The 24,610-nt window shown below is 58.1% G+C and overlaps 3 protein-coding genes across 3 annotated transcripts; 1 reads left to right on the top strand and 2 right to left on the bottom strand.

Annotated features, from left to right (window-relative positions):
• Positions 1 to 498: 498 nt before the first annotated feature.
• Positions 499 to 1,949, bottom strand: LOC309412250 (ring finger protein-like; the record flags this gene model as incomplete). The annotated part of the gene is made up of 1 exon (XM_082009122.1): positions 499 to 1,949. The coding sequence occupies one exon, from the start codon at positions 1,947 to 1,949 to the stop codon at positions 969 to 971; it is 981 nt and encodes a 326-aa protein (XP_081865248.1). The 3' UTR covers positions 499 to 968.
• A 2,024-nt stretch (positions 1,950 to 3,973) lies between these two features.
• NDOR1 (NADPH dependent diflavin oxidoreductase 1) lies at positions 3,974 to 20,095 on the bottom strand (the record flags this gene model as incomplete). The annotated part of the gene is made up of 14 exons (XM_082009002.1): positions 3,974 to 4,133; positions 7,152 to 7,246; positions 9,871 to 9,989; positions 10,644 to 10,790; positions 11,744 to 11,858; positions 12,549 to 12,656; positions 13,007 to 13,227; positions 16,097 to 16,218; positions 16,570 to 16,776; positions 17,289 to 17,390; positions 17,997 to 18,095; positions 18,890 to 18,987; positions 19,418 to 19,495; positions 19,961 to 20,095. 14 exons carry the CDS (start codon positions 20,093 to 20,095, stop codon positions 3,989 to 3,991), a joined length of 1,791 nt encoding a protein of 596 aa, XP_081865128.1. The 3' UTR covers positions 3,974 to 3,988.
• Positions 20,096 to 21,232: 1,137 nt separating this feature from the next.
• On the top strand, positions 21,233 to 21,643 carry TMEM203 (transmembrane protein 203; the record flags this gene model as incomplete). Its single annotated transcript, XM_082008945.1, has 1 exon — positions 21,233 to 21,643. One exon carries the CDS (start codon positions 21,233 to 21,235, stop codon positions 21,641 to 21,643), a length of 411 nt encoding a protein of 136 aa, XP_081865071.1.
• Positions 21,644 to 24,610: the final 2,967 nt, after the last annotated feature.

Below are 24,610 nucleotides of genomic sequence, written 5' to 3'. Positions count from 1 at the left end.
CCAAAGGTGGCTGAAAGCCTGGAACCAACCCGTCTCCTCGGGGCATGGCTGTCTCCAGTAAGTGGCTGCCAGCCCTGTGCCCTGTCCTGCGTGGTGGGGAACAAGGGTGCAGAGGAGCCACGCCATGGCCCAGACAACCCCTGGGGGGTCCCGGGGAGCAGAGCACGGCACCTGGCTGGGACGCAGCCCCCGCGCAGGGCCAGCTGCCGGGTAAGCAGTAGAGCCCACATCCCACTCCGCACTGAGGTATTCCTGCCCGCCGCAGCCATGGGCAGGTCTCACATGGGCACAGCCCGGTGCTGCGCTCGCCGCGCGCCCCTCTGCCTGCAGTGAACGGCTGCGGCCGAACCTGCCTATCCCTGGGCACTCAGGGCCCCACTAGACAGTCCTGCTCCGTACTGCCAGTGCCAGGCCATGGGGACAGAGCCATGTTTGCTCTCTTATCTCCATGCAGGGCAAGGCACGAGCACGGGCTGGCACCGCTTGGCCAGGGCTGGGAGCTGCCATGGTGGGGGAGGCAGCCTCTCCCAGGGTGGCTGAGGACCACTGCCTGCCCCTGTCCCCTCCTCATGTCACTGCTGGACCCTGAGGGGACATGCCCAGACAGAACTGGGCACCGAACTCAGCTGGACACCGCCGTGGTACAAAACCAAATTGTATTTCCAGTCTGTGCTCCCAGTGTAGTAAGGGCTCCTGCTCCATTCGCCCCTTTGCTGCTGCAGTGCTGTGGTGCCTGGCAGGACACAAGCAATGCCCGGCTCTGGGGCTGCCTCCCTCGGCTGCCCGTCCCGGCTCCTCCACTGCCTCACCTGCTTCGGGCTCACTGGCAGTACCAGGGCTTCCCTGACGGCTCGGTTCATGATCTCGCTCCTAGGCTGGCACCACGACCCAGCAGCAGCCCCTGGGGCGAAGCAGGAATGGGGCTCCTCTCCCCAAGCATGGCCCATCCTGGAGGCACAAACCCAGCACTATTTATCGAGGATGAGGAAGAGCAGCACCATCAGGACAATGGGGAGGAAGATGAGGAGCAGGCTGAGCATCTCGGCCACCAGCAGCAGCGCCAGCACCAGGAGGTAGCAGCAGCGGCAGCGGCGCTCCAGCCGCCCCAGCGCATGGATGAGGCAGGGTGGGTAGCGGACGCAGGGCAGACACCCGAACATGCGGCTGGTGTGGAAGCGCACCTGGAAGCGATGCTCGAGGGCACCGGCGAGGCCCGGGCGCCGGGGCGGCAGGGCAGGGGGCCGAGAGGTGGTCAGAGCACCAGGGGAGCCGGGCTGGGCATGCAGCAGGAGTAGCTCCTCTTGCAGCTTGCAAATCTCCCACTCCAGCATGGGCGTCTTCTGGCGGCAGATGGGACAGCGCACGCGGCCGAACTCAGCGCTGGCAGCTGTGTCCATGATGGCGCGCAGGCAGGCGCGGCAGAGACCGTGGTTGCAGTTGAGCAGAGCTGGTTTGTGCCGCTGGTCATCGTAGGGCTCCGTGCAGATGGGGCACTCGTCCTCGCTGCCCGCCGGCACGCAGCATGGCTCTGCTGCAGCCACCACCTCGTCACTTGACGTCTCCTCTTCCTCACCAGAGAGGCTCAGGATGGAGCTGGAGGCACTTTCCAGGCTGGACGACCCTCCCCGCAGCACTGGGCTCTCCTCGTGGGGCAGGATGGGGCTGGTGATGGCAGCAGCAGGAGGGTCCTGCCCCACAGGCAGGGTGGCACCGTGGGCAAGCGGCTCATCATGCCCAGGTGGGAGCGGCTTGGTTGCATCCTCCACCGGCAGCTGATTCCAGCGACCCCAGGCAGCAGCAAGTGCCTCTGCATAGAGCTGGGGTGGCTCCCCGGGGCCCCCTGACCCCACAGTCTCGTTCTCACCCTGCTGCCTGGCACAGCCCTCCCCGCCGGCTGCGTGCACCGGCTGGGGGCCAGGCTCTGCCTCCTCGCCCGTTGCCAGCTCCATGGGGGTGGCTGCTCCACAGCCACCTTCCTCACCCACCACCCCCCGAGTCCCCGCGGGGCTGAGCGAGGGATGTGGGTGCTGCTCCAGGGCAGGTGGCCTTCAGCACAGCTGCCAGAAGGGTTTAAAGGCACTGGCGTCTGCACTGAGTCCTGTCATCCCTCCGGCACAGTTTGGGACCCCCTCCCAGGCAGATGGGTCAAGAGCCCCCAAAGCGGGGTGCATCCCCATCACCCTCACCGATAGGCCACCCCAAGAGGGGCATTGCTGTGAGCATCCAGCAGCCACTTCCTCCTGCTCCTCCTCCTCCTCCTCCTCCTCCTCTTCCTCCTCCTCAGCGCTGACGCAGTACTGACCCGCCACGGTCCGGTGGAGAGGGCAACAAGATGGGCACTGCCAGGCGCTGCCCGCTGTGCCGGCAAGGGGTGCAGGCGTGGCAGGCACCCGTGCAGGCAGCTGCTGCCTGCCGTGGGCTAGGCAGGGCTGGGGCTGAGCCTGGCTCTAACCAGTCTGGTTTGTCAGCTTCTGGAAGCAGCTCAAATGCAAGCAGTGCGGGGCAGGCAGCCATGCCCGCGCCAATCAGCTCCCGCGGGAGCCAGGGAGGAGCTGGGCCCACGGCCGCCTCTTCTCCTCGCCCAGCAAAAATGGAGCCACCTCTGTGGCCACAGCTCCCCACACCGCTGCCCGTGGGGCATGGCAGCATGGGCCCTGCACTGCCCCAGTGCAGCCCCCCAGCTCATCCCTGTCCCCTGGGCTGGTCCCTGCGCTGGGCCACCTCTCCCTGCCATGCCCCATAAGCAGCTTGCAGGGCTTGAAAGGAAGAGCACAGCCTGTATAGTGTCCCATGCAAGGGGATGGTGTCACCAGTGTGAGGACTGCCATGCAGCAGCTCCACGCTGGCCCCCCGGCTGTCCCCAGGACATGGGGATATCCAGCCCAGCCTGGGTCTGCAAGTGCAATGGCTCTTTGCAGCAAGGCAGCACTGGCAAAGCAGTGGGGTGGGGAGACCCAAAAAGTGCCCCGGTTCCACTCACTGCAGTGCTGTAGCTCAAGCAATGCCCTGGAGCGCCACTTGCCCGTGGAGGACCCCATGATCCGGCGCGTGGGAGGGCGTCTGGGTCACAGGCATGGCGTGGCACTGCTGTCCCTTCCTGTCCCAGCCTGCTCCCAGGGACTGTCCCTGGCTGATTCATGCCCTGGGCCCTAATTGCTATTTACACAGTGGCACCGAGTTCACTGAACTGGGGGAGGAAGGTGGTGGCACTGACCCCACTGGGGCACCGGCAGGGCTAGGAAGGCGCATGGCCCTGAGGCTGCCAGGGAAAGGGATGGAGGCTGCCGGCTCGTCTGGCCCCAGCTGGGAGCAGCTCCCAGGATGGGGTGGAGGATGGGTCCAGCAGAGCAGATGCTCAGGGAATGGGATAACTCAATGGGAACAGGCACTTGGGGAGCTCAGAGCTCGGCATTGAGCAGGCTCAGGAGATGAACTGGCAGCAGAGACAGAGGGATCAAAGCTTCCTCCTGCGCCCATTCCTGCTGGCCTCAGCCACTGGAGACAGGGGGAACAGGTCTGTCAAGGCAGCCTCCTGCAGCAAGCGCTGCTGCCGCTGACTAATGCCAGGGTGGAGAGACTCCCATGCAACAGCTCACTTCCTCTAGGTCCTACCACAAACAATGGCTGCTGCCAACGCCACAGCTCTAGCAATGCCTGCAGGTGCTGCTCACCCAGCCCAGGGACCCCAGGAGCTGGAGCACGTGACAGTTCCCACCACAGAGACTTCTCGCCTCTGCTCTGGCAGGGTGTGGGCATGGGGAGCCAGGCTCTACCCATGCCAAACCCACAGCCCTAGGGCAGAGGTTACCCCTGCCTGCTGTGGCCCTACTGCCATCACGAAGGGCTGGGTTGGGTAAATCCACCCTCCGCCAGACCCCTGTCCTGGCTGGGATAATCCCAGCCCAAGGACGATGCCCGAGGCCGATCATTTTGCTGCGTCCTTTATTCAGGTAGAGCTCGCAGGGAAGGGGTACGCAGGGAGCCAGGCTTACGACCATGTTTCAGACTGGAAGCGCTGGGACCGTTCCAAGGCAGTTAAATGCTCCTCTGCTTCGGAGGGTGACAGGCCACCTTCCATCTGCAACACTGACTGCAGGGCTTCGGCCACCGCCGCTGGCATCTGCTTGGCATTCCTGGAAGAGAGAGTAAGCGGCACAATGGAGGGCGAGCAGGAAGACCGGGGGCATATCTGCAGCCCCAGTGCTCTGGCAAGGCAGCCCATCAGCGCGCAGCAGTTCCTGCGGCCGAACCCACCGCCCCCACAGCACAGGCTGCCGCTGCATCAGGGTGGTGGGAACCTGCCTCACCCTGGCACCGAATAAATGACAGGCTTCGAGAGGCAGCTCGTACCACTCCCTAGCGAGCGGCGCCGTTACCCGCACAGGGCTTTTCAGCGCCGACATTTGCAGGCGAAGACCTGGCCACAGTACCCAGTCTCCGGTGAAGGAGCATCAAAGCTCAGTAGCCCTGACCCTGGCCTCTGTATTGCTCCATTTCCCATCACCCTCATTAGAGGGACGTGGGGAATATGCACAAGTCATAATTTATCGGCAGGAGGGCAGGAAACTGTGCTTTCATCTCAGGGGAAACGTTCGATGGAAAACATGTCTGATCCTGAGCTGGGTAAGACGACTGCTGCGAAGGAGCAGCTGCTTCCGGCTGGCCACTGCCTCCTTTCAAGAAATCTGGAATGATTGTTTTGATGGCAACTTTTGTAACCAAAGCCAGTTCAAACCTCGAAATAAGAGAAATGGTGAAGAAAACACAGGTTCCTGTGCAGAAAATAACCGAATAAGATTCAACACTTCCAAGTGCAATTATTTCTTATGAGAAATAAGAAATTCAGACTTTTTCCTGGAGAGTTTCATTTGATGAACCGACTGTGTGACAAAAAAAATCTAACAAAAAATTTCCCAGGCTTCTCCAATTGGCACGAGCCTCTGGCAATGTCCTTGATGTTTCCCAAGAACAAGGCAGAATTCTGACTTGTGTTTGAAGCTGATTAACATCCCAAAATACACAGAAAGGAGGTCTTCTTTTTTTGGGAGAGTCATATTGTTTCTGAGTCAGGCACTGATATGCAAGCGCAAGATAATGTAGCTGGGCTTATGATGGAAAACATGTCTGTCTCTTTCTGCAAAAAATAGATATTTGACATTTTCAACCTTTTTGCCCCCAGGCTAGATAAGCCGGGCACAATCTTGAGAAGATAGAGCTCTGGCTCACCAGACGCTGCCCCAGCCAGCAAGGGCCCAGGAAGGCAGACACACCATGTTACATGGCCCAGGGCCACTGCTCAGGGACACACAGCCCAGGATCCACTCTCCCCATCTTTCTCCTAGTGTGGCTGAAACTGAGAGTACCATTTTTAGGGGGAAAAAAGGCCATTTTCAGGGTCTGTCACCTGCACCCTCCCGTTTGGCACCCCACTGGCAGTTCAGAGTCTGTGGGCTAGGGTGGGGCACTGTGATCCCAGGTGTCATTACATGTGGCACGGGCTATTCAGGAGCGGTGGGCACGTGCCCATTGCAAACAGGACAGTTGCCACTTGTACAAGGAGGACAAAGTTCTCAGATCCCACCTGCCTGATCAGGGCTGAGGGTCACTCCATGTCAGGGATGAAGACCCCAGCGAGATGGATCTCAGAGCAACCACAGTGTCCAAAACACCATCCTCATGGCCACTGCAAAATCCTGCAATGGGGAGAGCTGTGCAAGCCTTGCTCTTTCCAAGACACTGATCCTTTTTTGGCAGCCCCCAGGGTGTCTCCATCAACACCAGAAAGCAGCAAAGTGGATGGAAGGAGAGGACAGAGCCATCAGGACACCATGTCCAGTGGTCACCCAACAGCTGCCCAACAGTCTCAGCATTTGGGCTGTGGACAGAGGCACAGCCCCAAGTCCCAGGTGCAGCTTTATGGAGGAAACCAAACCTGAAGCCCAGATCATGAGTAGGAATCACCAGCTTGGGGTAAGGGCCCCAAGAAGCCCTGCAGTGCAGCGAGGCACACCAGACCAGGCGGCAGTGCTGATGCAGCAGCAAGGGAGGGGCAGTGAGCAGCCTGGCCTCCACTTCCTGGGCAGTAAACAAAAATCTCCTTCTCCCAGGAATGCAGCGAGGCCAGTCTTGCGCTGTGAGGCACCGGGGAAGTTCCTGCTCTCGTGCAGGACAGGCAGGAAAGAGCCTCCTGCAATTGCTCCTCATGTCGACAGCAAGGCACAGGTTTGCACGGTGCTTTCCAGGTCATGGGGTGCACGACAAACACCATCGCCAGCCTCTCGCCGGCTCAAAGAGCCCAAAGCATTTCACAACACTCGCCCCGGGCAGCGGCTGAGCAGCCTCCTCCCTGCCATACAGGCAGCGACAAGGGCAGGCAGGTTAAGGGCTTTGCCCAGGAAAACAGCCACAGAGCTAGGAACGGAGCTGCAGATGCTCTGCATCCAAAGACCAGGCCTCACTTTTGGCCAACTGTTTGAGGTTTCCAACCAGCCCAAGGTAACCACCTAGTGAAAGGCTGCACTGTCAAAGGAGGCAGGCTGCGGTGCTCGTCTCTGCCCTGGGAATGCAGTTCTGGGTGTGAAGAGCCAGCCAGAATGTGCCAAGGGTCCCGAAAGCTGTTGTTCACAAATTCCAGAACTGGTGAAGCACTGGCATATTGTGCTTTAAAAGCCTCCTGGCCACCCAAGCAGCCACAGGAACTGTACAAGTGTTTTTTCTCTGGTTTCACTGAGCCCCACTGGACGAGAGGGGTGTGAAGACAGGTCAGGGCTCTACCATGTGTGATTTGCCATGGGTCAGAGGCCAGGCAGCCTGCTTTCAAATGACGCCAGTTACAGGTGCTGGCAGTTGGAGGGATGAGCACACGGGGTCGGCTGGAGCACCTTGACCACAGTGCCAGCTCTGCCCCTCCTAACTGGAGCACAGGGTAGGTAAGAAATGTCCTTCGCAGGCCAGGGCTTGCAGAGCAGGATGTACAGACAGAAGGAATGAGCTGGTCCTTCTGTGGTGCTCAGTGCAGTGCCCAGAGACCTGCCAGGGTGCAGGGTGCACTCGCTCTGGAGGCTGAGCTGAGGTAAAGCCTCCAGGGAGGTGGAGACGCAGCGATGTGCAGCCCCACTCCCCCAGTCCCTGCATGGAGACCTCTCACTCACCCAGCCAGGTAGACATGAGCACTCCTGCTGCTCAGCAGATCCCACACCAGCTTTCGGTTCTCCCGGATGTGGTGCTGAACATAAACCTTCTCCTCCTGCAGGGGAACACAGTACTGAGCCTGCCAGCCCTGGCAGCAGCCCCAGCATACCTGCCCAGCCCCTGGGGACTGTTCTCAGGGGCTGTTTGCAAGAGCTCAGGGCAGGGCAGCCCCCCAGAGCAGAGGGCACTGGGAGAAGTAGTTGGATCAACTTTCACACAGGGAAGGGGAACTCCACACCTCATGTCAATGCACTAGGATGGGTTGGTGAGAGAAGGGTGCAGCAGCAGGAGCTTAACTGGAGGATGTGCCCCAAGTAGCCCCCCCACCAAATCCTTTGGCTGCCCCCTGCCTGCTCCAGCTCTGGTGAACAGCCAGAGCCATAAGCTGGGGAGTCCCTGTGAGGGCTCCCCTCCTGCCCTCTCTCCCAGCATGGGCAGAAGAGGCTCAGTGGCCTCCCTGTGCAAGGGCAGCTGCAGGGCAGAGACCCTTCCCTGCACCCCTGGCTGCCAGTCCCAGCCCTGTCACCTGCTGGAGGCCTGAAACAGCTCAGAAGAGCAGGAAGCTTGGAAAGACAGCCTTGGTCCCACTCCCTGCTCCTCTGCTGTGCTTAGAGACTGGATACGACTGGCTTTTGGCACAGTACAGCCCAACTGAGGAGAGTTCCCAAAGGGTTAATCCACAAGACTTCACGCTTCCAAGTAACTGCCTACAGCTCTGGCTTCTGCCCAAGAGGAACACCATTGCCAACGTGCCTGAATTCACTGCCGCCCCAGACGGCTCCTCCGTGACAAAGGTGACACTGTGATGGAGGCCAGGCCCTCTGCCGCATGTCCCACCAGGCTGGGGTCTGCACAGCAGTGAGCTGAGCCACAGGCACAGCCTCCTCCCTCCTGTCCAGCCCCAAAGGCAACAAGGCTCTTGCTACGTTTCAGGCTCCCTGCATGCTGCAGTTTGGAGGTGTGCGTGGGAGCAACCCCAAGCAGCAACCAGCCCCAGCTGTCAAAAGAGTTGGTCACCGTGCAGTCTGCAGGTCCCACGTGGCTCCACTGGTTGCATTACACTGGCGAGTCAGGTCACCTCCAGGCACAGCTCCACTGCTCCGACCTGGCCGCCGGCAACGCAGGAGGTAAGCAGGCCCATTGCAAGCACTGACAGAGCCAGACAGTAGCTCAGCTTCAGCATCATTAACATTAATCAGCTAAGTGCTGACAGAGGCTCTGCTGACGAGGCTGGGGCTCCAAGTGGGTCGTTTAAGGACCTGCAGCTACCTAGAAACCAGAGTACCCCAGCGACAAACATGGGTCACAACATCTCAGCTAAACACCAGGGCACCCTGCTGAGAATTAGCAACAGCCGCATTAGGCTGGGATCAATCAGTCTGGACCACGGGGCAGATGTGATGCGAGAGAAGGTCAAAGGGGACCTTACAGAGAGAAGAGGGAAATCCTGCTCAGCTATGGAGATCCTGCCAAGCTCTTCGAAAACAAACTTTTTGACAAGTTAACAGCTGTGGAACCTCTTAGAGCCACAGGTACAATGGCCCAATGTGGCACATCTTACCTGGCTGCGCTCTCGCTTGCCCCTCTGTGCTGCACTGCAAGGCCTCGGTGGCAGAAAACCATGACAAACTGCTTTACCCCACAGAGATGGCAAAGCAGGGAGGCTGGGAGGCACACTCCAATGCGAGTCCTGTCCCTCTAGAGTCTGCGAGGGCAGGAGGAGGGGCTGGGGCTGCTCTCCAGGTTTGTGGAACAGCAGGTCCCCCCTTCACTGTGTGAGCCACCAGAAAAATGGCAGACTGGTCATCCAGCAAACCTCTGCAGTGTTGCTCCTGTTCATCAAAGAATTGGAAAGCCTTCACAGAGGCATTCAACTCATGCCTTACAAGTGACTGGATAAAAGATGCTGGCTTCATGTCAATGCATGTACACAGCCAGGAGAAAAAGACTGGTGCAGCTGAGCTATGTAGAAATGCCCATTCTCACTGACCCTTTTTAATCAGATCTCTGTTTCAAAAGCAGACTGAGCTTTCAGTGCCATCAAGGGACAGAGCAAGGCAGTTAAACAGAGTCCCAGCTCACGGGATACTCTCTGGCAACGTAAAAAGCCCTGCAGCTCAGAGAGGGGCTGAGAGCTGCACACCAAAGACACTGCCTGGGAAATAAGGGAGCAAAGCGAGGGGCTGAGTTGTGGTGGTGCTGGTACCTCTGGGGAGCTTTCTCTTGCACGGCTGAGGCTCAGGGGAAGCCGTCATGGAGGCCAAGCTCCTCAGCTTCAGCCAGCTATCAGAGGGACATGGTGGGAAGGGTGGCACTCAACCAAGAAAGGTTGTTGCCTGGTGACCCCCCTGAGGGGCTTGGAAGCCTTTTATCACTCACGTGGTCCAGCCAAACAAAGCTGGCTAACGCCTTATCTTCTCTGGCGTTTGCCAGCTCCGTCCCAGCAACCTTTCTAGCTCAATGCAGCCAGACACGTCCCAGCTGGGCAGTGGCACTGCAGTGCTGGTGGGGATCCCGGCCAGCACCAAGGGGGTGTGGGGGACTGAGGTGACCACCGTGACACACCACCAGGCCCTTCACAGGTCATGCCAACAGGTACAGGGGCCAGAAACACCATCAGCATCCCTTCAGTGCTGCCTGAGATGCTTCTGTATCCACCCTCCTCCTCTAGGAACTAACCTGGTCCCTGGAGAAAGCCGTGAAGAGAGTCAGGAAGCCCTTTGTCACCAGCTCTTCCCACTCCGCCTCGCAGTAGAAGTCCTTCGATTTCTGGCGGCAGCCAAAGAACAGGCAGTTCCCTGCAGAGAACAGACCACAAGGGCTGTGCTTGGTGAACTGAACACCCTGCAAGTTCTGGGGACTGGTGGTGCCCACGGGACCTGTGGCAGAGCCCCAAGGCTCTCACCTCTCTGCTGCCCCTGACTGGCAGCCCTGGCCTGGAAGGGCCAGAAGCCATATGAGCACAAAACCAAGTGACCTGTGGCAACCAGAGGCCCCTGTGTACTGGAAAAGCAGGAGATGGGGGCCAGGTAGGGCAAGAAGAGCCCCCCAGGGCTGCCTGTTCCCCCCACCAGCCTCAGCTTCCTGCTGAGACCCACAGCTGAGCTGGGGGAATGAGGATGGGACAAGGGTGGAGGCACAACTCCCTGTGCAGCAGAGAATGAGCTCAGTAACCCATCTCCGCTCAGAGAGAGCCAAGAAAGAGCCTCTGCAGAGCCCTACCCCGACCCAAGGAGCAGCCTTGCACCACAGCCTGTTGCAGCCACACAGGCTGCACACACCAGGCTCCGGTCCTCACCTGCCCCAGAGCCCAGCTTGCTCCCACTCAAAACACAGCAAAGCCTGGGCCTGTCCAAACCCTCAGGAGCCCCCAGTCCCTCCTTCCCATATGCTGAACACAGGGCTGTCTGCAGCAAGGGGCATTGCCAGTCCCTCGAAGGACCATCCCTCACCTCTACGTCCTTGTGCCACCCGCTCCTGTATGGCTGCTCGGAAAGGTGCCACTCCTGTGCCAGGGCCAATCATGATCACGGGGGTGTCAGGGTCAGATGGGAACTTCATTCCTCCTTTCTTCACCCAAAGAGGCACCCGGACATCACCTGCAAAACAGACTGACTAGCATCACCCTACCACCACTGTACCTGTGACACCCTGCAGCTCTTCCAGGATGCTCCGAAGATATGGACAGCACCTGGCTTACCACCACCCCGGCACCAAGGCATCCCTGGTGCCACGGGCACACTATGTGTGTATGAAAAGCACTTCAGCTGTCTCAGCACTGTCTCTGCAAGCACCTGAGTGAACCCTCACAGCACACAGGCTGTGGGATAGCCTTCTCCTCACACAGCTGGTGCCAGGGAAGACAGCGATGGAGGCAAGCAGAGATCTCAACCTGGCTGTTGAGTAAGAGCGGGCCAACTTGCCTCCTCGGGGAGCCAGAGGAGGGGTGAAGATCCCCATCTAGGTACTCTAAGAAGACCCAATCTTGCCCTGGAGTCATACAGAGCAATTATCTACCACCCTGCAGCAAGGAGACCCTGTGAGCTTGACACATCTGCTTGATGACCCAGCTGGAGGGGTTTTGTGGTTACAGCAGATAAGCAGCACACACTGGCCTTGCAGGACAGGATGGATGCACTCAAAAGAAGGACTATCCTTCCCAGAGCTGGTGCTATGGGGCTGGAGGCGTCCAGCAGTCAGAGCACTACCTGCTCCAGGCGCAGCTTACTGTGGGACAGCAGGGCACGCTGGCACTAGAAGCAGGAGGGTCGAGCTGCTGGGAGAAAACCAGGAGCTTGGGTGCTCTGGGCAAGCTGGAGGAGCATGCCATGCTCTGAAGAGGATGGAAGCAGCAAGGAAGGATGGCTGTTGTGAGTTCAGCCTGTCCTGCCATGCCAGCGTGCTCCAGCTCCCCATGGAGGTGGTGCACCATCCAGGGTCCAAGCACCTCCAGCACATGGCCAACATACACACAGTTCCACCATGGTCCCATGGGATCGGCTCTGTGTGCTGTGGCAAGCACGCAGTGTTTTTACAGAGTCCAAGCAATCACCTTGCTCTGGATTGAGAGAAGCCAACCAGGTAGAGCAGAGACCACGGCGTGGTTTGCTGAGCCGAGTCTTGTACCGCACTACTGCCATGAGGATCTGGATCCGGTGAGGGTGAACCTGTGTCCAGACAGGAGCCATGAGAAATGAGAAGAGCCCAGTGCCTCCTCCAGGGACAAAGTCTGTGCCCAGGTCCTGCCAGGACATCTGCCACACTCATCCTAGCCTGAAACTACCAGTCAGACATACAAATGGAGCACACCCTTGCCCAAAACTTTTCCAAAAGGGAAGGGAGTTTTCCCAGAGAAGCATTGCTGTGGGAATGCTCTGCACAGCTGGCAACGGCAACAGAGACTGTCCAACCCAAGAGGCACCCATGGAGGACAAATGCCACCCACACATGGACTCGTGTCTGCCAAACCACCTGGGGCCAGGTCCCACTGCCACCTCCTAGCAGCAGCAAGAAGCAGCACTCCCCCTTCCCAAGGCCAGACCACCGAGGACACTCCCAGCCTCATCCCACCACTCTCCATGACAAGGACACCAGACCTCTGCAGTGCACCGGGCCAGCCCTGGCACTTGTAGGGCTGCAGGAGGGCAAGCGCCCTAATCCAGAGGCTGGCAGAGCCCTGGGGTTTACATCCAGCATGTCAGGCTGCCGCAGGCTCACAGTGGAGCAGGGGTTTGCGTGGGCTATGGGTGTTCAGAGGGTCCAGGACTACAGCTTGAATGTCTGTGGTGAGCATGGCACCAGTGGTCAGACCCTCAGCTCAGAGCCCAACACGAGGCCAAGAAGGGCTGAGCTCCTACCAGCAAGGAGGAGGCGATTGAGAAAGCGCGGGGTCTGATGCGAGGGATGAGATCCAGCAGGTATTCGGGTGGAATTGCACACGTGGTGTGAGGGAAATCCCAGAGGGCCTGCAAAGCCAAGAGAAGATGAGACCCCTGTGCACCCCAGAAGGCAGCCTGCCTGTTTCTCAGGGCAGCACTGGCTCTCCCACACTGCTGTGACACGCTGCCCTTGACCAAAGGCACCAACTGCCCTGTTCCACTGCCCTCCCCCAGGGCTGCAGCACAGGACCCACCACAGAGCACAGAAGGATGTGAAGCAGGTCTTAACCACCAGTGAAAATCCAAGGACACTTCAGAAAATGGGTGAAGTAGATTAAATTCCCCAGCCAAGAAATTATGGCTGATCATCTGTCTGGGTGCATTATGCCATGGCACAGCTCTCGTGGAGTGGATTTGCCATGCTCCCCCAGCCCTACCTCGAGAATGGTCCTGCGGGGCCGGTTGCAGTAGCTGTACAGCTCTTCCTGGCCCTGCGCAGAGCTGAACTCCTGCAACTTCTCCCGCTCCAGCTCGTTCGTAGAGAAGTAGGACAAGAGCTCAAAGAAGGAGCGCCGTGGCACACAGGAGATGTCCAGGTAGTGAGTGACCAGGTGCCAGATGGTGCAGGGCTGTGGCAACAGGGCAGGGAGGCACGTTCCTGCAAGGCAAGGCAGTGGGGAGAGCTCAGAACCAGCACCAGGGCAGGACACCCAAGCACTGCCTGCCTGTTGCCCCTGCAGCTCTGGCACTACCCAGGCACCCAAACAAGGGTAGCCCTGCTGCCTGCAGGCACCCACACATTGCATGAACATGCTAGCCAACTTTAGCTACTGCCATCACTGCTTCCTCCCATGAGCCCCCACTCCTTCCTGCTCTCCCCAGCTTGCTTTTAAAGCCCACAGGTTTGCAATAGAGAAAGTCAGTGGTGTTGAGCTGTCACTTTATGCAAGTGCTTTAGGACGATGCCTTATCAATACAGGTCCCACCTTGCCTGCACACACTGCAGCAGAAATAACCAGCAGTGTCATGTGTCAGGCCTGTCCTTGTCTCCTGCTTCTCTCCCAAGGGAGTGAGGAGCAGCCTGAACTTCCCTTGGGTTTACCTGCCAGGCAAAAATCTCAGCACTCAGACACGCGTGAGAGATGGAGGGGGAATGGGGACTCACAGGAGAGGAGCGAAAACTCTCCCAGTATCATGCAGACTGCAGAGCCACCAAGGGCTCCAAGGGGCCTCCAAGGGGTTTCGCTAATTGTTGGTGCCAGTTTGTGGCTGCAAAAGCACCTGCAGTAGGTCCCTGGGGCACAGGCAGAGTGGGAAAACATGCACATCCAGGGCAAGGAGGCACGGCATGGATGGGGCAGCAGTATGAGCAACCTGACTTGGTTCTTGGGCTCGGGAGGCTGCAGGATCATCCACGCTCTGGGCTGGAAGCTGCAAATACATAAGGTGGTGGTGCAGCCTGGACACTGTTGGGTTCCTCCCACGCATTGCACCAGATCCACACAGGGTGCGCGTGTGCAGAGCACTGGGAGAGAAGGAGAGCCCCCGTGCCACAAGACAGGCAGATATCCTGTATCCTGAACTTGGCAAGGGATGCAAAGAATAATAAGAAGGGCTTTGACAGGTACATCAGCCAGAAAAGGAAGGTCAACGAAAGCATACCCCCCTTGGTGAGCAAGACTGGCAAACTGGCAACAATGGATGAGGAGAAGGCTGGGGTACTCAATGGCTTCTTTGCCTTAGTCTCCACTGGCAGTCTTCACTTCTCTTCCCACACCTCTCGAGGGGATGGCCTGCAAGATGGGGACTGGAGGAGCAAAGCCCCTCCCACTGTTAGAGAAGATCAGGTTTGAGACCACCTGAGAAACCTGAACATACTCAAGTCTATGGGACCTGACGAGATGCATCCCAGAGTCCTAAGGGAATTGGCTGATGCAGTTGCCAAGTCCCTCTCCATGACATTTGGAAAGTCCTGGCAGTCAGGTGACGTCCCTGGAAGCTAGAAAAAGGGAAACACTGCACCCATTTTTAAAAAGGGTAACAAGGAGGACCCTGGGAACCACCAACCTGCCAGCCTCACCTCTGTGCCTGGGAAGATCATGGAGCAGATCCTCCTAGAAGCTCTGCTAAGGCACATAGAGGGCAGGGAGGTGAATCGAGAGAGCCAGCATGGCTTCACCACCTGACCAACCTAGTGGCCTTCTATGATGGGGTGACCACATCAGTAGACAACGGAAGAGCTACCAATATCGTCTATCTGGACTTCTGTAAGGCCTCTGACACCGTTCTCCACAACATCCTTCTCTCTAAATTGGAGAGATACAGATTTGATGGGTAGACTATTCAGTGGATGAGGAATTGATTGGTTGGTTGCACCCAGAGGGTAGTGGTCAACGGCTCAACATCCAGACGGAGATAGGTGATGAGCAGTGTCCCTCAGGGGTCCGTACTGGGACCAGTACTGTTTAATGTCTTCATCAATGACATAGTCAGTGGGATCTAGTGCACCCTCAGCAAGTTTGCAGATGACACCGAGCTGAGTGGTGTGGTTGACACGCCTGAGGGACGGAATGCCATCCAGAGGGACCTGGACAAGCTCGAGGAATGGGCCCATGTGAACCTCATGAGGTTCAACAAGGCCAAGTGCAGGGTCCTGCAGCTGGGTCGGGGCAACCCCCGCTATCACTACAGGCTGGGGGATGAAGGGATGGAGAGCAGCCCTGCCGAGAAGGACTTGGGGGCACTGGTGGGTGAAAAGCTGGACATGAGCTGGCAATGTACCCTCGCAGCCCAGAACGCCAACCGTGTCCTGGGCTGCACCCAAAGCTGCGTGGCCAGCAGGGCAAGGGAGGGGATTCTGCCCCTCTGCTCCGCTCTGGGGAGACCCCCCTGCAGTGCTGCATCCAGCTCCGGAGCCCTCAGAGCAGACAGCGACCTGTTGGAGCGGGGCCAGAGGAGGCCACAGCAATGCTCCGAGGGTTGGAACAGCTCTGCTGGGAGAACAGGCTGAGGGAGTTGGGGTTGTTCAGCCTGGAGAAGAGAAGGCTCCGGGGAGACCTTATTGCAGCCTGCCAGGGCTTAAAGGGGTCTTAGAAGACAGATGGGGACAGACTTTTTAGCAGGGCCTGTAGCGATGGGACAAGAGGTAAGGGTTTTAAACTGAAAGAAGGCAGATTTAGACTAGATCTGAGGAAGAAACATTTCACCATGAGGGTGGTGAAACCCTGGCCCAGGTTGCCCAGAGAGGTGGTAGATGCCCCATCCCTGGGAACATTCCAGATCAGGCTAGACGGGGCTCTGAGCAACCTGATCTAGTTGAAGATGCCCCTGCTCACTGCAGGGGGGGTTGGACTAGGTGACCTTTAAAGGTCTCTTGCAACCCAAAGATTCTATGGATCCATCAGCTACTCCCAACTCCCTTCTTACTGTGCCTAAAGCAAAGGAAAAGCAGGGCTCCAGGCTGGGCCAGAGCTCAGGGAACTGCCCCATCCTGGAAGGAAGGGAAAGGAGCAGCAGGCAGGACCTACCAGGCTCCGTGGGCTTCAGCACAAAGCGTCTGTCTGGATCCAGGCGCAGGAGCTGGCAGAACTGCTGCACGTCTTCGGGGCAGTTCTGGGGCTGGATCATCACCACATCTCCTGCCCTGAACCTGCGGATGCAGCGGGACCTGCCGAGGGCAGCCATGGGGCAGGCCCACAGGCACAGCATCGCCAGCCTGACCAGCATCCGCACCAGGGGAGAGGCCACAACTCAGCCCAATTTCCAGTGTCACTAACATTATGCTCCCTAACCTGACAAGGCACAGACAGCTGGACCACAGGCAGGACCCACACTGCCATACGCCCCTGACTTTGTCATGGAGGCGTAAGGTGCAGCAGGGATCACATCCATGAGGCTGCAGCCTCAGATATTACTGAAGAAGGGGAGTTGAAGAGGAAGGCAGGCTATGGGACACCAGATCCCACACAGAAAAGCTTGAGGGAATCAGGAAAATGCTCACGTGATCCCTGAGCCTGTGACATCGAACTCGATGAGCCGGACATCCTGGAAATGGGACTCTGCCGTGACCCGCTGATTGGACACCATCTGGGCAGCGAAGGGATGCAGCTCGGAGGGAATACCCCTGGGTGCTGTTGGCTGGAGCAGGCCACTATCAAGGTGCAGGGAGTCCTCAGCCAGGTAGTGCAGGGTATATTTTGGGGGCAGGCTGTGGGGAGGAGAGCAATGCAGTGTGGTTACTTCCATATCACAGCTCCTCTGCTGCCATAGCACTAGAGGCTGGAGGCAGGGAGAGGCCTGAAGTCTCCTACTGTATTCACCACCCATCATCCCTGTCCGCTAGAGCTGGCCTGTGGTAACGGAACGCAATGCAGACTGCCAGGAGAAGGAGATCCTAAAGGCTCCAGAGCAGGCAGAGGGAGGCTAGCTAGGCACACATGGTCAGCAGGTCTGCCAAGGGCAGAGGCACATCAGGACAGCAAGATGGACAGAACCCTGCCAGGGCAGCTGACACACACACCCAGGGGACAAGAGACACCCCATCCAGAGAGAGATGGGCCACCCGTGGCCAAAGTCCAAGGGGTACTTGGGACACCAGAAGCTGTGTGGCGAGGCTTCCTGGTCAAAGCAGGGCATATCTTTACCCTGGAGAACAGCCAAGGAAGCATGGCATTTCACACCAGCCAGCTCCAGCCGTCCCTGCCTACCCTCTGCACTCACCGTACATCTGGACTGATGATCTCAAGGCCAGGAGGGAGAGGATACAAGGCGAGGATCTTGTCCCATAAGGCCAGGAGCCATGGATCAACCACTGCATCTGGCCTGCAAGTGGGAAATTCAGGCTACAGCAGAGCAACAGCATCTATCCAGACTCAAGTGCTGCTACCCCTGCACCCAGACAACATTGAGCCACCCCTGGGAAACCACTTCTACTCCCCTTTCGCTGCACAGTCGCTCCATGCTGTTCTCTTCCAGCTTCAGTCTGGGAACACATCTCAGCCATGCTAAGCACTCACTCGCTCTCTGGGACCCAACCAGTGATGTCTGAACAGAACCACCAGCCCCCCGAGCACAACTAGTGGCATTCACTGACCCCACAAGCCACACACAGCCTCCACCCCATGCGAGGAGAACAGCAGCACAGCTCAGGCTGCTGTAGTGCCTGCAGGTATACGGCTGTGTGACACAGCTGCCCCCGGTCTGAACAGGGCTGGGGCAGAGCCAGGAGATGCTGGCACACACTGGGGGTCGTGGGACACCCTGGAGAAGCAAGTGACCCAGGTCTTGGCACAGAAGAGTTACGAGCAGAGATCAGCACATCCACAGAGCAGCAGGAGGCTGCTGGCCACATCAGCCCTGCCGTCAGCCCAAGGATAAAATTGTAGTGCACCCCAGGGCTCCACCTGCCCCCCTCCACTGAGCTCTTACCCCAAGTCATGCTGGTCATCTCCCAGTGCCACTGGCAGCAGAGGGTTGCCCCCAAGCTGTAGCACCCGTTTGTGAAGCTTCTTCGCAACAAAATTAAACCTGAGCAAGAAAAATAACTGCAGCTGCAGAGGACAGCACTCCTCCAGCAGGACAGCAGGCACTGGCTGCATGAGCCAGCACACGCTGCCAGGGCTACGCTAGAGCAGCACAGAAGCAGTGCAGCCAGAGCCAGCACACACGATCTGGCCCTGCGCCCTGCCCAGCCCACACCTCCATCCCAAGGCAGCTCAGAGAAGCAGCTGGCTGCCACTTGCTGGGCCACACAGGCTGTGCCCATCTTCCCAGAAGGGACTTGTGGAGGTCAAGCTTCCCTTCAGGGCAGCGAAACACTTCCTTCCCTCTAGCCCCTCACTGCCCCACAAAGCTCAGGCACACTCCCATCCCTCCCACTACAACTCTTTTGAGCACATGGGAACAATCTTTTGGGAGAGAACTGGGACCAATGGGGCTGGCTGCTACCTAAAACTCTGTTTCATGTCTCCTGTCAGCTTGGACCACTGAAATTGCTGTGGCACAGGATTTCCCACAATTCAGACAGAGAAGCGCATGGCTGTAACAGCCGATTGAAACACGGTGCAGCAAAGAATTTGCTTGAAGAGGCTGGGAAGAAAGAAATGGGCAGAAGACCAGTTCCTGAGGATTAGAAGGGACGTGGGCTGGTAGGGCAAGGACTTTTAAGGCTGGTGGGAATTATGTTTCATCTGAGCTGCTGCTCTAGAGTCAGGCTCTGTCTCCCCTTGCCCCTTCGTTCTCCAGCCACTCTGGTCTCGCCTGCAGCCACAGCTGCGAGGAGTGGCTGTTGTGGCCAGGCAAGGAGCTGCAGAACTACTTACTTGGGATAGGAGGAGTCACCAAGGCCCAGCACAGCATAGTCCAGCTGGCAGAGAGAACCAGGTGGCAGGTTCTTCCGGAACAGAAACCGCCAGAACATCTGTGAGGGACACAGCCAAGGAGTCACACTGCTGCCAAGGAAGCCTCCCCTGCCTGCCTGTTCCTAGCTCCCCGCCTGCCCACCCACAGGGTCCCTCCTGCCTTCTGCTGAGTCACAACAGAGTGGGGAGCATGGCCTTCTGCAGAGGTGACCCCTGAAAGTAGCCACCCCTGCTACATGCCAGGAGGACGATGCTCTCTGAGCCCTCCACAAACCCATGCCTCTTGCAATGGCGGGGCCCCTCTCAGCTGTTAAGCTGCTGAAACCTCACCAGCTCCCTGCCCGTGTCCCATCAGTAACACGAGATGTGACTGGTGCTGCTCCCAAGCTCCCCCCTCCAAAAATAACCATTGCTCTAGTTGCTTCAAGAGAGAAATCCAAGTCACTGGACGAGAAATATAAAAGCAACATGGACAGGAATACGTCCTACCTTCATGTTGTCAGGTGGGTCACCCTGACCAGTGGTTGCACACACAAATACCACCAACAGCTCATTGATGAGGTTGGCCTGTGGGCACAAACATGGAAAGGCACATGCAGGTCAGCAGCCTACAAACACGTGTCCTGGCTGTCCTGACATGGCTGCTAACATCACATCGAGTTCACGGACAGACCACACTCAGAATAACACCCGCGGCCCTGTGTGGCACAACCTCCTCTACAGGCACTTGCAGCAGCATCTGCTGCCCACACGCTGCCTGCTGTATCAGCTCCTTGGTGCTCCTTGCCTTGCAGGGTACGGCTGAGCATCTGTCATCTAACACAAGCTCTATCCCAAGAGTCATCACTCAGTTTTCACACGTTTTCAGCTGAGTTAAGCACAAGCTGCCCTCAGGAAGGGCACAGAGCCAGGGTCTGGTGAAATACAGCAGGTCACAGCAAGGGTGAAGGATGCCTGAATGCCAAAAATGGGGTTGGTGGAGATGCAACAAGACCAGAAGTGCCTAGAGCTCCCCTTTGCATCACCACTCACCACATCATAGCTGTCTAGCGCCTCCACTTTGCAGTGGAAGTGCCGTCGCTTGGCTTCTCTGGCAATTCTCTCAGCTGTGTCTTGAGCTGTCCCAGTTTGGCTGCCAAAAAGAACAAGGAGTTTCCGTTCTGCCATCTGCAAGAGACAAATCCAGAGAAATCACCAGGAGGCGAAGGGAGCTGAGAGGAGTCAGAGCCGGACCTGCTCTGGGCTGGGTGTCACACTGACACCCACCAGGGTTCAAAGGAGTGCTGGTGGCTGCGGGTTCAGGTAACATTCATGGGGCTGACACTGGGACAGTTGAATAGTTCAACAGTGGTGGGACAGCAGTGGGACTCAAGGCTCCCAGGCTCTTTCCACCCCTGCGCAGTGCTGAGGGACACCCCCTTCGTTGCAGCGCCTCGGTCCGCAGGAGCAGCAGTGACACTACCATGTCACACTACCGTGTGCCTTGTCCCCACTGCCAGAACAAAGGGAGGGGGCTGGCTTGGGGGTCTCAAATCCACATTCAGGCTCATTTCAACTGTCAATCACAAGCTCAGTGCACCCCTGGGATCGGCTGTTCCCCACTTCTAGTTTTAACATATCTGTCTGCCCTGCAAATCCCCAGGCGGGGCGGCCTGGGGAAGAGCCTGGAAGCTCAGTGACAGAGAAGAGCGTGACCAGACACACACCACTCTCAGCGGTGCCCTCTCAAGCAGCAAGGGCCCTCTGTATTACCAGCAGCCGCAGCCCGCCGGGAATCCAACCCCGAGAGATGCCTGAGCTGCAAACCACCCGTGTCCCCGTGGGCAGCGTGGGCTGCTTCCAGGATAGCTAAAAAACATCCAGATTAACAAAAAAAATCCTAAGGAGGGAACATTACTGGCCTCGCTATGGATCAACTCCTGCGGCGAGGGGCTGCAGCATCGGGGGTTCTCGCCTTGCCCTGAGGAAAAAGCGGGTTTTTCCCTAGCGGGAGCGCCCTGGGACACGCACGAGGGCCGCCGGTGCCTGCGCAAGGCCTCGCCTGCCTCACGACCCCCGGGGCGAAGAGGCAGGTCCCCCAAGCTCGGTTCGGGGCCGCTCCGGCTGCACCCGCCCCTCGCAAGTGGAGGCCGGAACCGGCACCGCCGCAGGATCCACCGGGCCCGCCCCGCCATTTCCGCTTCCGTCACCAGCTGGCGACACCTCCCTTTCACGTCATCAGCCTCCGCCGCCGAGGGGCCCGCCGAGGCCTGGCGGGCCCGGGGGCACCAGCCCCCCTCCCCGCCGCAGGCGGCGGCCGGGACGATGCTGTTCTCCCTGCGGGAGCTGGTGCAGTGGTTGGGCTTCGCCACCTTCGAGATCTTCCTGCACGGGCTGGCCCTGCTGGCCTTCTCCGTGCTCCTCGTCCTCAAGGTGGACGGCGAGGCCTCAGCGCTCTCCTGGTGGGTCGTCTTCGTCCCTTTCTTCGCCGCCGACGGCCTCAGCACCTACTTCACCACCATCGTCTCGGTGCGGCTCTTCCAGGACGGTGAGAAGCGCCTGGCCGTGCTGCGGCTTTTCTGGATCCTCACCATCCTCAGCCTCAAGTTCGTCTTCGAGATGCTGCTGTGCCAGAAGCTGGTGGAGCACACCCGGGAGCTCTGGTACGGGCTCATCATGTCGCCCGTCTTCATCCTCCTCCAGCTGCTCATGATCCGAGCCTGCCGGGTGAACTGAGGGTGAGGGAGCGGGCTCCGGATTGCTGCCCTTGCCCCAGCCAGGGATGAGCCTGGTCACCGGGGAGCCCTGGACTTTTAGTGATCGTCATTGGGCTTTTCCCCATGTTGTTTTCTGTACAGAGTGGTAGGTGGCAGCTTACACAGGTCAGGTTCTACGAGAGGAAGGGTCTGTAATTAAGCACACTGCTCTGTTGTATAGCACCATATTTCTTCAAAAGATCCTCTTGTGCTGCACCCTTATTTCAGTTCACTTAGCTCTTGGTGTTAGTCTTGAAGTATCCTGCCCTGCAAGCACCGTTTGATATGCTGGTTATTTTACTTTAAAATAAAAATGCATGGAAGGATTAATTTATTCATAAAATTCTTTTTCCTTAGAAAGTATTTGTACCTAAAGCTGCCACCTGGAGAACGGGAATTACCTGGATTGGTTGCTGTAGATATCCTTGTCTATCGCAGACCACGGCTAGCCAGAAGTGCCTGCCCTGCCTGAGGCCATGCATGTAACAATGCCCTGGCTTCCACAGGAAAGCTAATTTATTTCCATCCATTCTCTCACTTCCCTGAGCAGTTCATGCCTTCACAGTGTGCAGGGTTTTGTGGGGCTGTGCTCTAAGCCAGAGAGGACTGATGTGTGTATTTTTGAACAGAAAGGTGTTTTTTGTCTTTGCATTTCAGATCCATTCCCTAAGTATCGAGCTAGGGGTGTGGGAAGGGCGAGGCACAGGGACAGGAGTGTGTACGGCTGATGCTGCTTATGAAGGGGGATCTCACTGAACCCCAGCTTTGGTGTGAAACACTGTCCCCAGACCCCCAGAAAGTGTGAGTAGTTCAGTATTCCTCGAGGAAGTGCGGATCAGCATGTTAAATGCCAATATCACAGGGAACTCCCAGCACCAAAGACACCTTGTCATCGCTTGTGTTCGGCTCCCACCATGTAGGTGAGGAGAATGGTGGATCTGCCTCTCACCTTTCTGCGAGGTGTCAAGTGTTGCTTTGGAGCCCAGGCCCAGAGGACTGGTCTTCTGACACAAGTTTTACAGACCATTGTACTCTGTTGCTGATGTTGACTCCGACAAAACATCCCCTGGTAGCTGGGGCTTCCCTTCCAACTTCAGCTGCGCCGTGGCCCATCCCTGGCTTTGTCCCACCTACCCGGCTCCTCCTGGTACCACCCTCTTTCCTCTGCTGTTCTCAGGATCTGTTTCATGCCAAGATGGATCTCGAGACGGAGCAGTGCTGTGTAGTCAGCTCTGCAGTTCAAGAGTCGCTTAGCAGAGGCCTGAGGAGCACCAGGGATGTGTTTGTGGGTCTGGTATCCCCTGCGAGATGCTCTGGTGACAATGAAACAAGCAGGTGCTCCTTTTCTCCCTAGAAGGGGGATGGGCACTGCAAGGAAGTTTCCTATAGGTGATGATGGTTGTCCCTTCGCGCTGCTGCCAGCTTGTCCTGGCTGTCACAGAACAGTGGTGGGAGAACCATCGGGATCCATAAGCTGACACAGATTTAGCCGAGACTGGACCATACTGGGGCTTAGCTCCTGATGTGGCGTGTGACCTGCTCCCCACCAGCTTCTGTTCAGGTGACACCTGGCTCCAGCCCTGGCTCGATGCTCCCAGTGACTCTAGATGTCCTGTCCTGGGCTGGCACCAGGGTCCGGTGCTGGAAGTACAGGACGGGAGCACCCATTTTGCTCAGTCCTTGCACACCCTTGGGCGGCACTGGGTTGCAAGCACTGGGACCTGCCTTACAGGAGCTCCTCCACTCCTGCTTCACCTTGTGATGTGGTTTTCCAGGGCTCAGTGTCAGCAAGGTGCAGCTGTAATGTCCCCAGGTGCTCCTCTGGTCCGTCCACTTGGAGCCAGCCACTTGCACATGGGCCAAGCTATGGCAAACCAAGGACACGTCATCTGGGAGGGGGCAGCCAGCTGCTCCTTCTCTACTTCCACCTCACACCAGGGTGAGTTCATCCACGCTCTCGGTGTCCCTGTGCCACAGTTGTGCCCACAGTGTGCCTAGTCTCTCCGAGTGCACAGGCCATGGATGTTGCACCACCTGCAGCCACAGTCACTGGGGTGGGTCCGGGGAGGGTGAGGGCTGGGGTAAGGGGCCATGGGGGTGAGAGCAGAGAAGCAAGGCTGGGGCGGTGTGGCGGAACAGCCAGTGTCTGCTGATGGGCATGAAGAACCGGAGCCGCAGAGGGTGGGGGATGCGGTTGGTGAAAGCGGAGAGGAGCAGGAAGAGCCACAAAGCCTGAGTCAGGAGGGGACACTCACTGAGTTGCCCTGGAGACTGATCGGTGCCTTTGGACTCTCCCGCAGCTCCCCAGCCACCCGACTAATTAAACCAAAGAAGGGACAAACAAAAAAAAATAAGATCAAACAAATGAACGCATCCTTCAGCCCCGCTGCAATGCTTTGCAGAGGAACAGGGCTGTTTCCTGCTGCTGAGCCCTGGCAGGGCTTGCCCAGGACCGTCAGCCCCAACCTTGCAAACAGCCATGTCACCGGGGCGTGGTGCTTGACACGGGGCGGGAGGGGACGATGTCACATCCACCTGCTTGCCGCCGAGTTCACCTGCAAGCGGCTTCTCCAGCATTTTGCAGCTGCCTTGGGGAAGAGCCAGCAGGAGCTCTGCTCCGCCGAGATAAGGCAAGCTCCCGGGTGCGTTTGGGGACGCAAGGGCGGCACGGTGCCGAACTGTGGCACTCGGGGTGCTGCCCGGGTGGGGGTGCGGGGGCTGCCTGCACAGCCGGGGGCGGTGGGGATTGCCTGGCAGCCAGGACCAGCCGTATCCCTTCCCGGGACTCACTCCCTGTGCAAAGGGGTCACCTGCTGTGCCCAGGGCCACCAAGTCCTGCAACAGAACTTCCTGGGGCATTGGCCCTTGCACCCCAGCAGTGTGCAGTTCTGGCATGCTAGCCTGCGGCTGGGGCAATGTGGCCACACAAAACTCCTTCCAGGAGCAT

The sequence above is a fragment of the Phaethon aethereus genome (genome assembly GCF_964289735.1).
Source record: "Phaethon aethereus genome assembly, chromosome: 20".
Taxonomy (NCBI): Eukaryota; Metazoa; Chordata; class Aves; order Phaethontiformes; family Phaethontidae; genus Phaethon; species Phaethon aethereus.
This window is presented reverse-complemented; position numbering and strand designations above follow the sequence as displayed.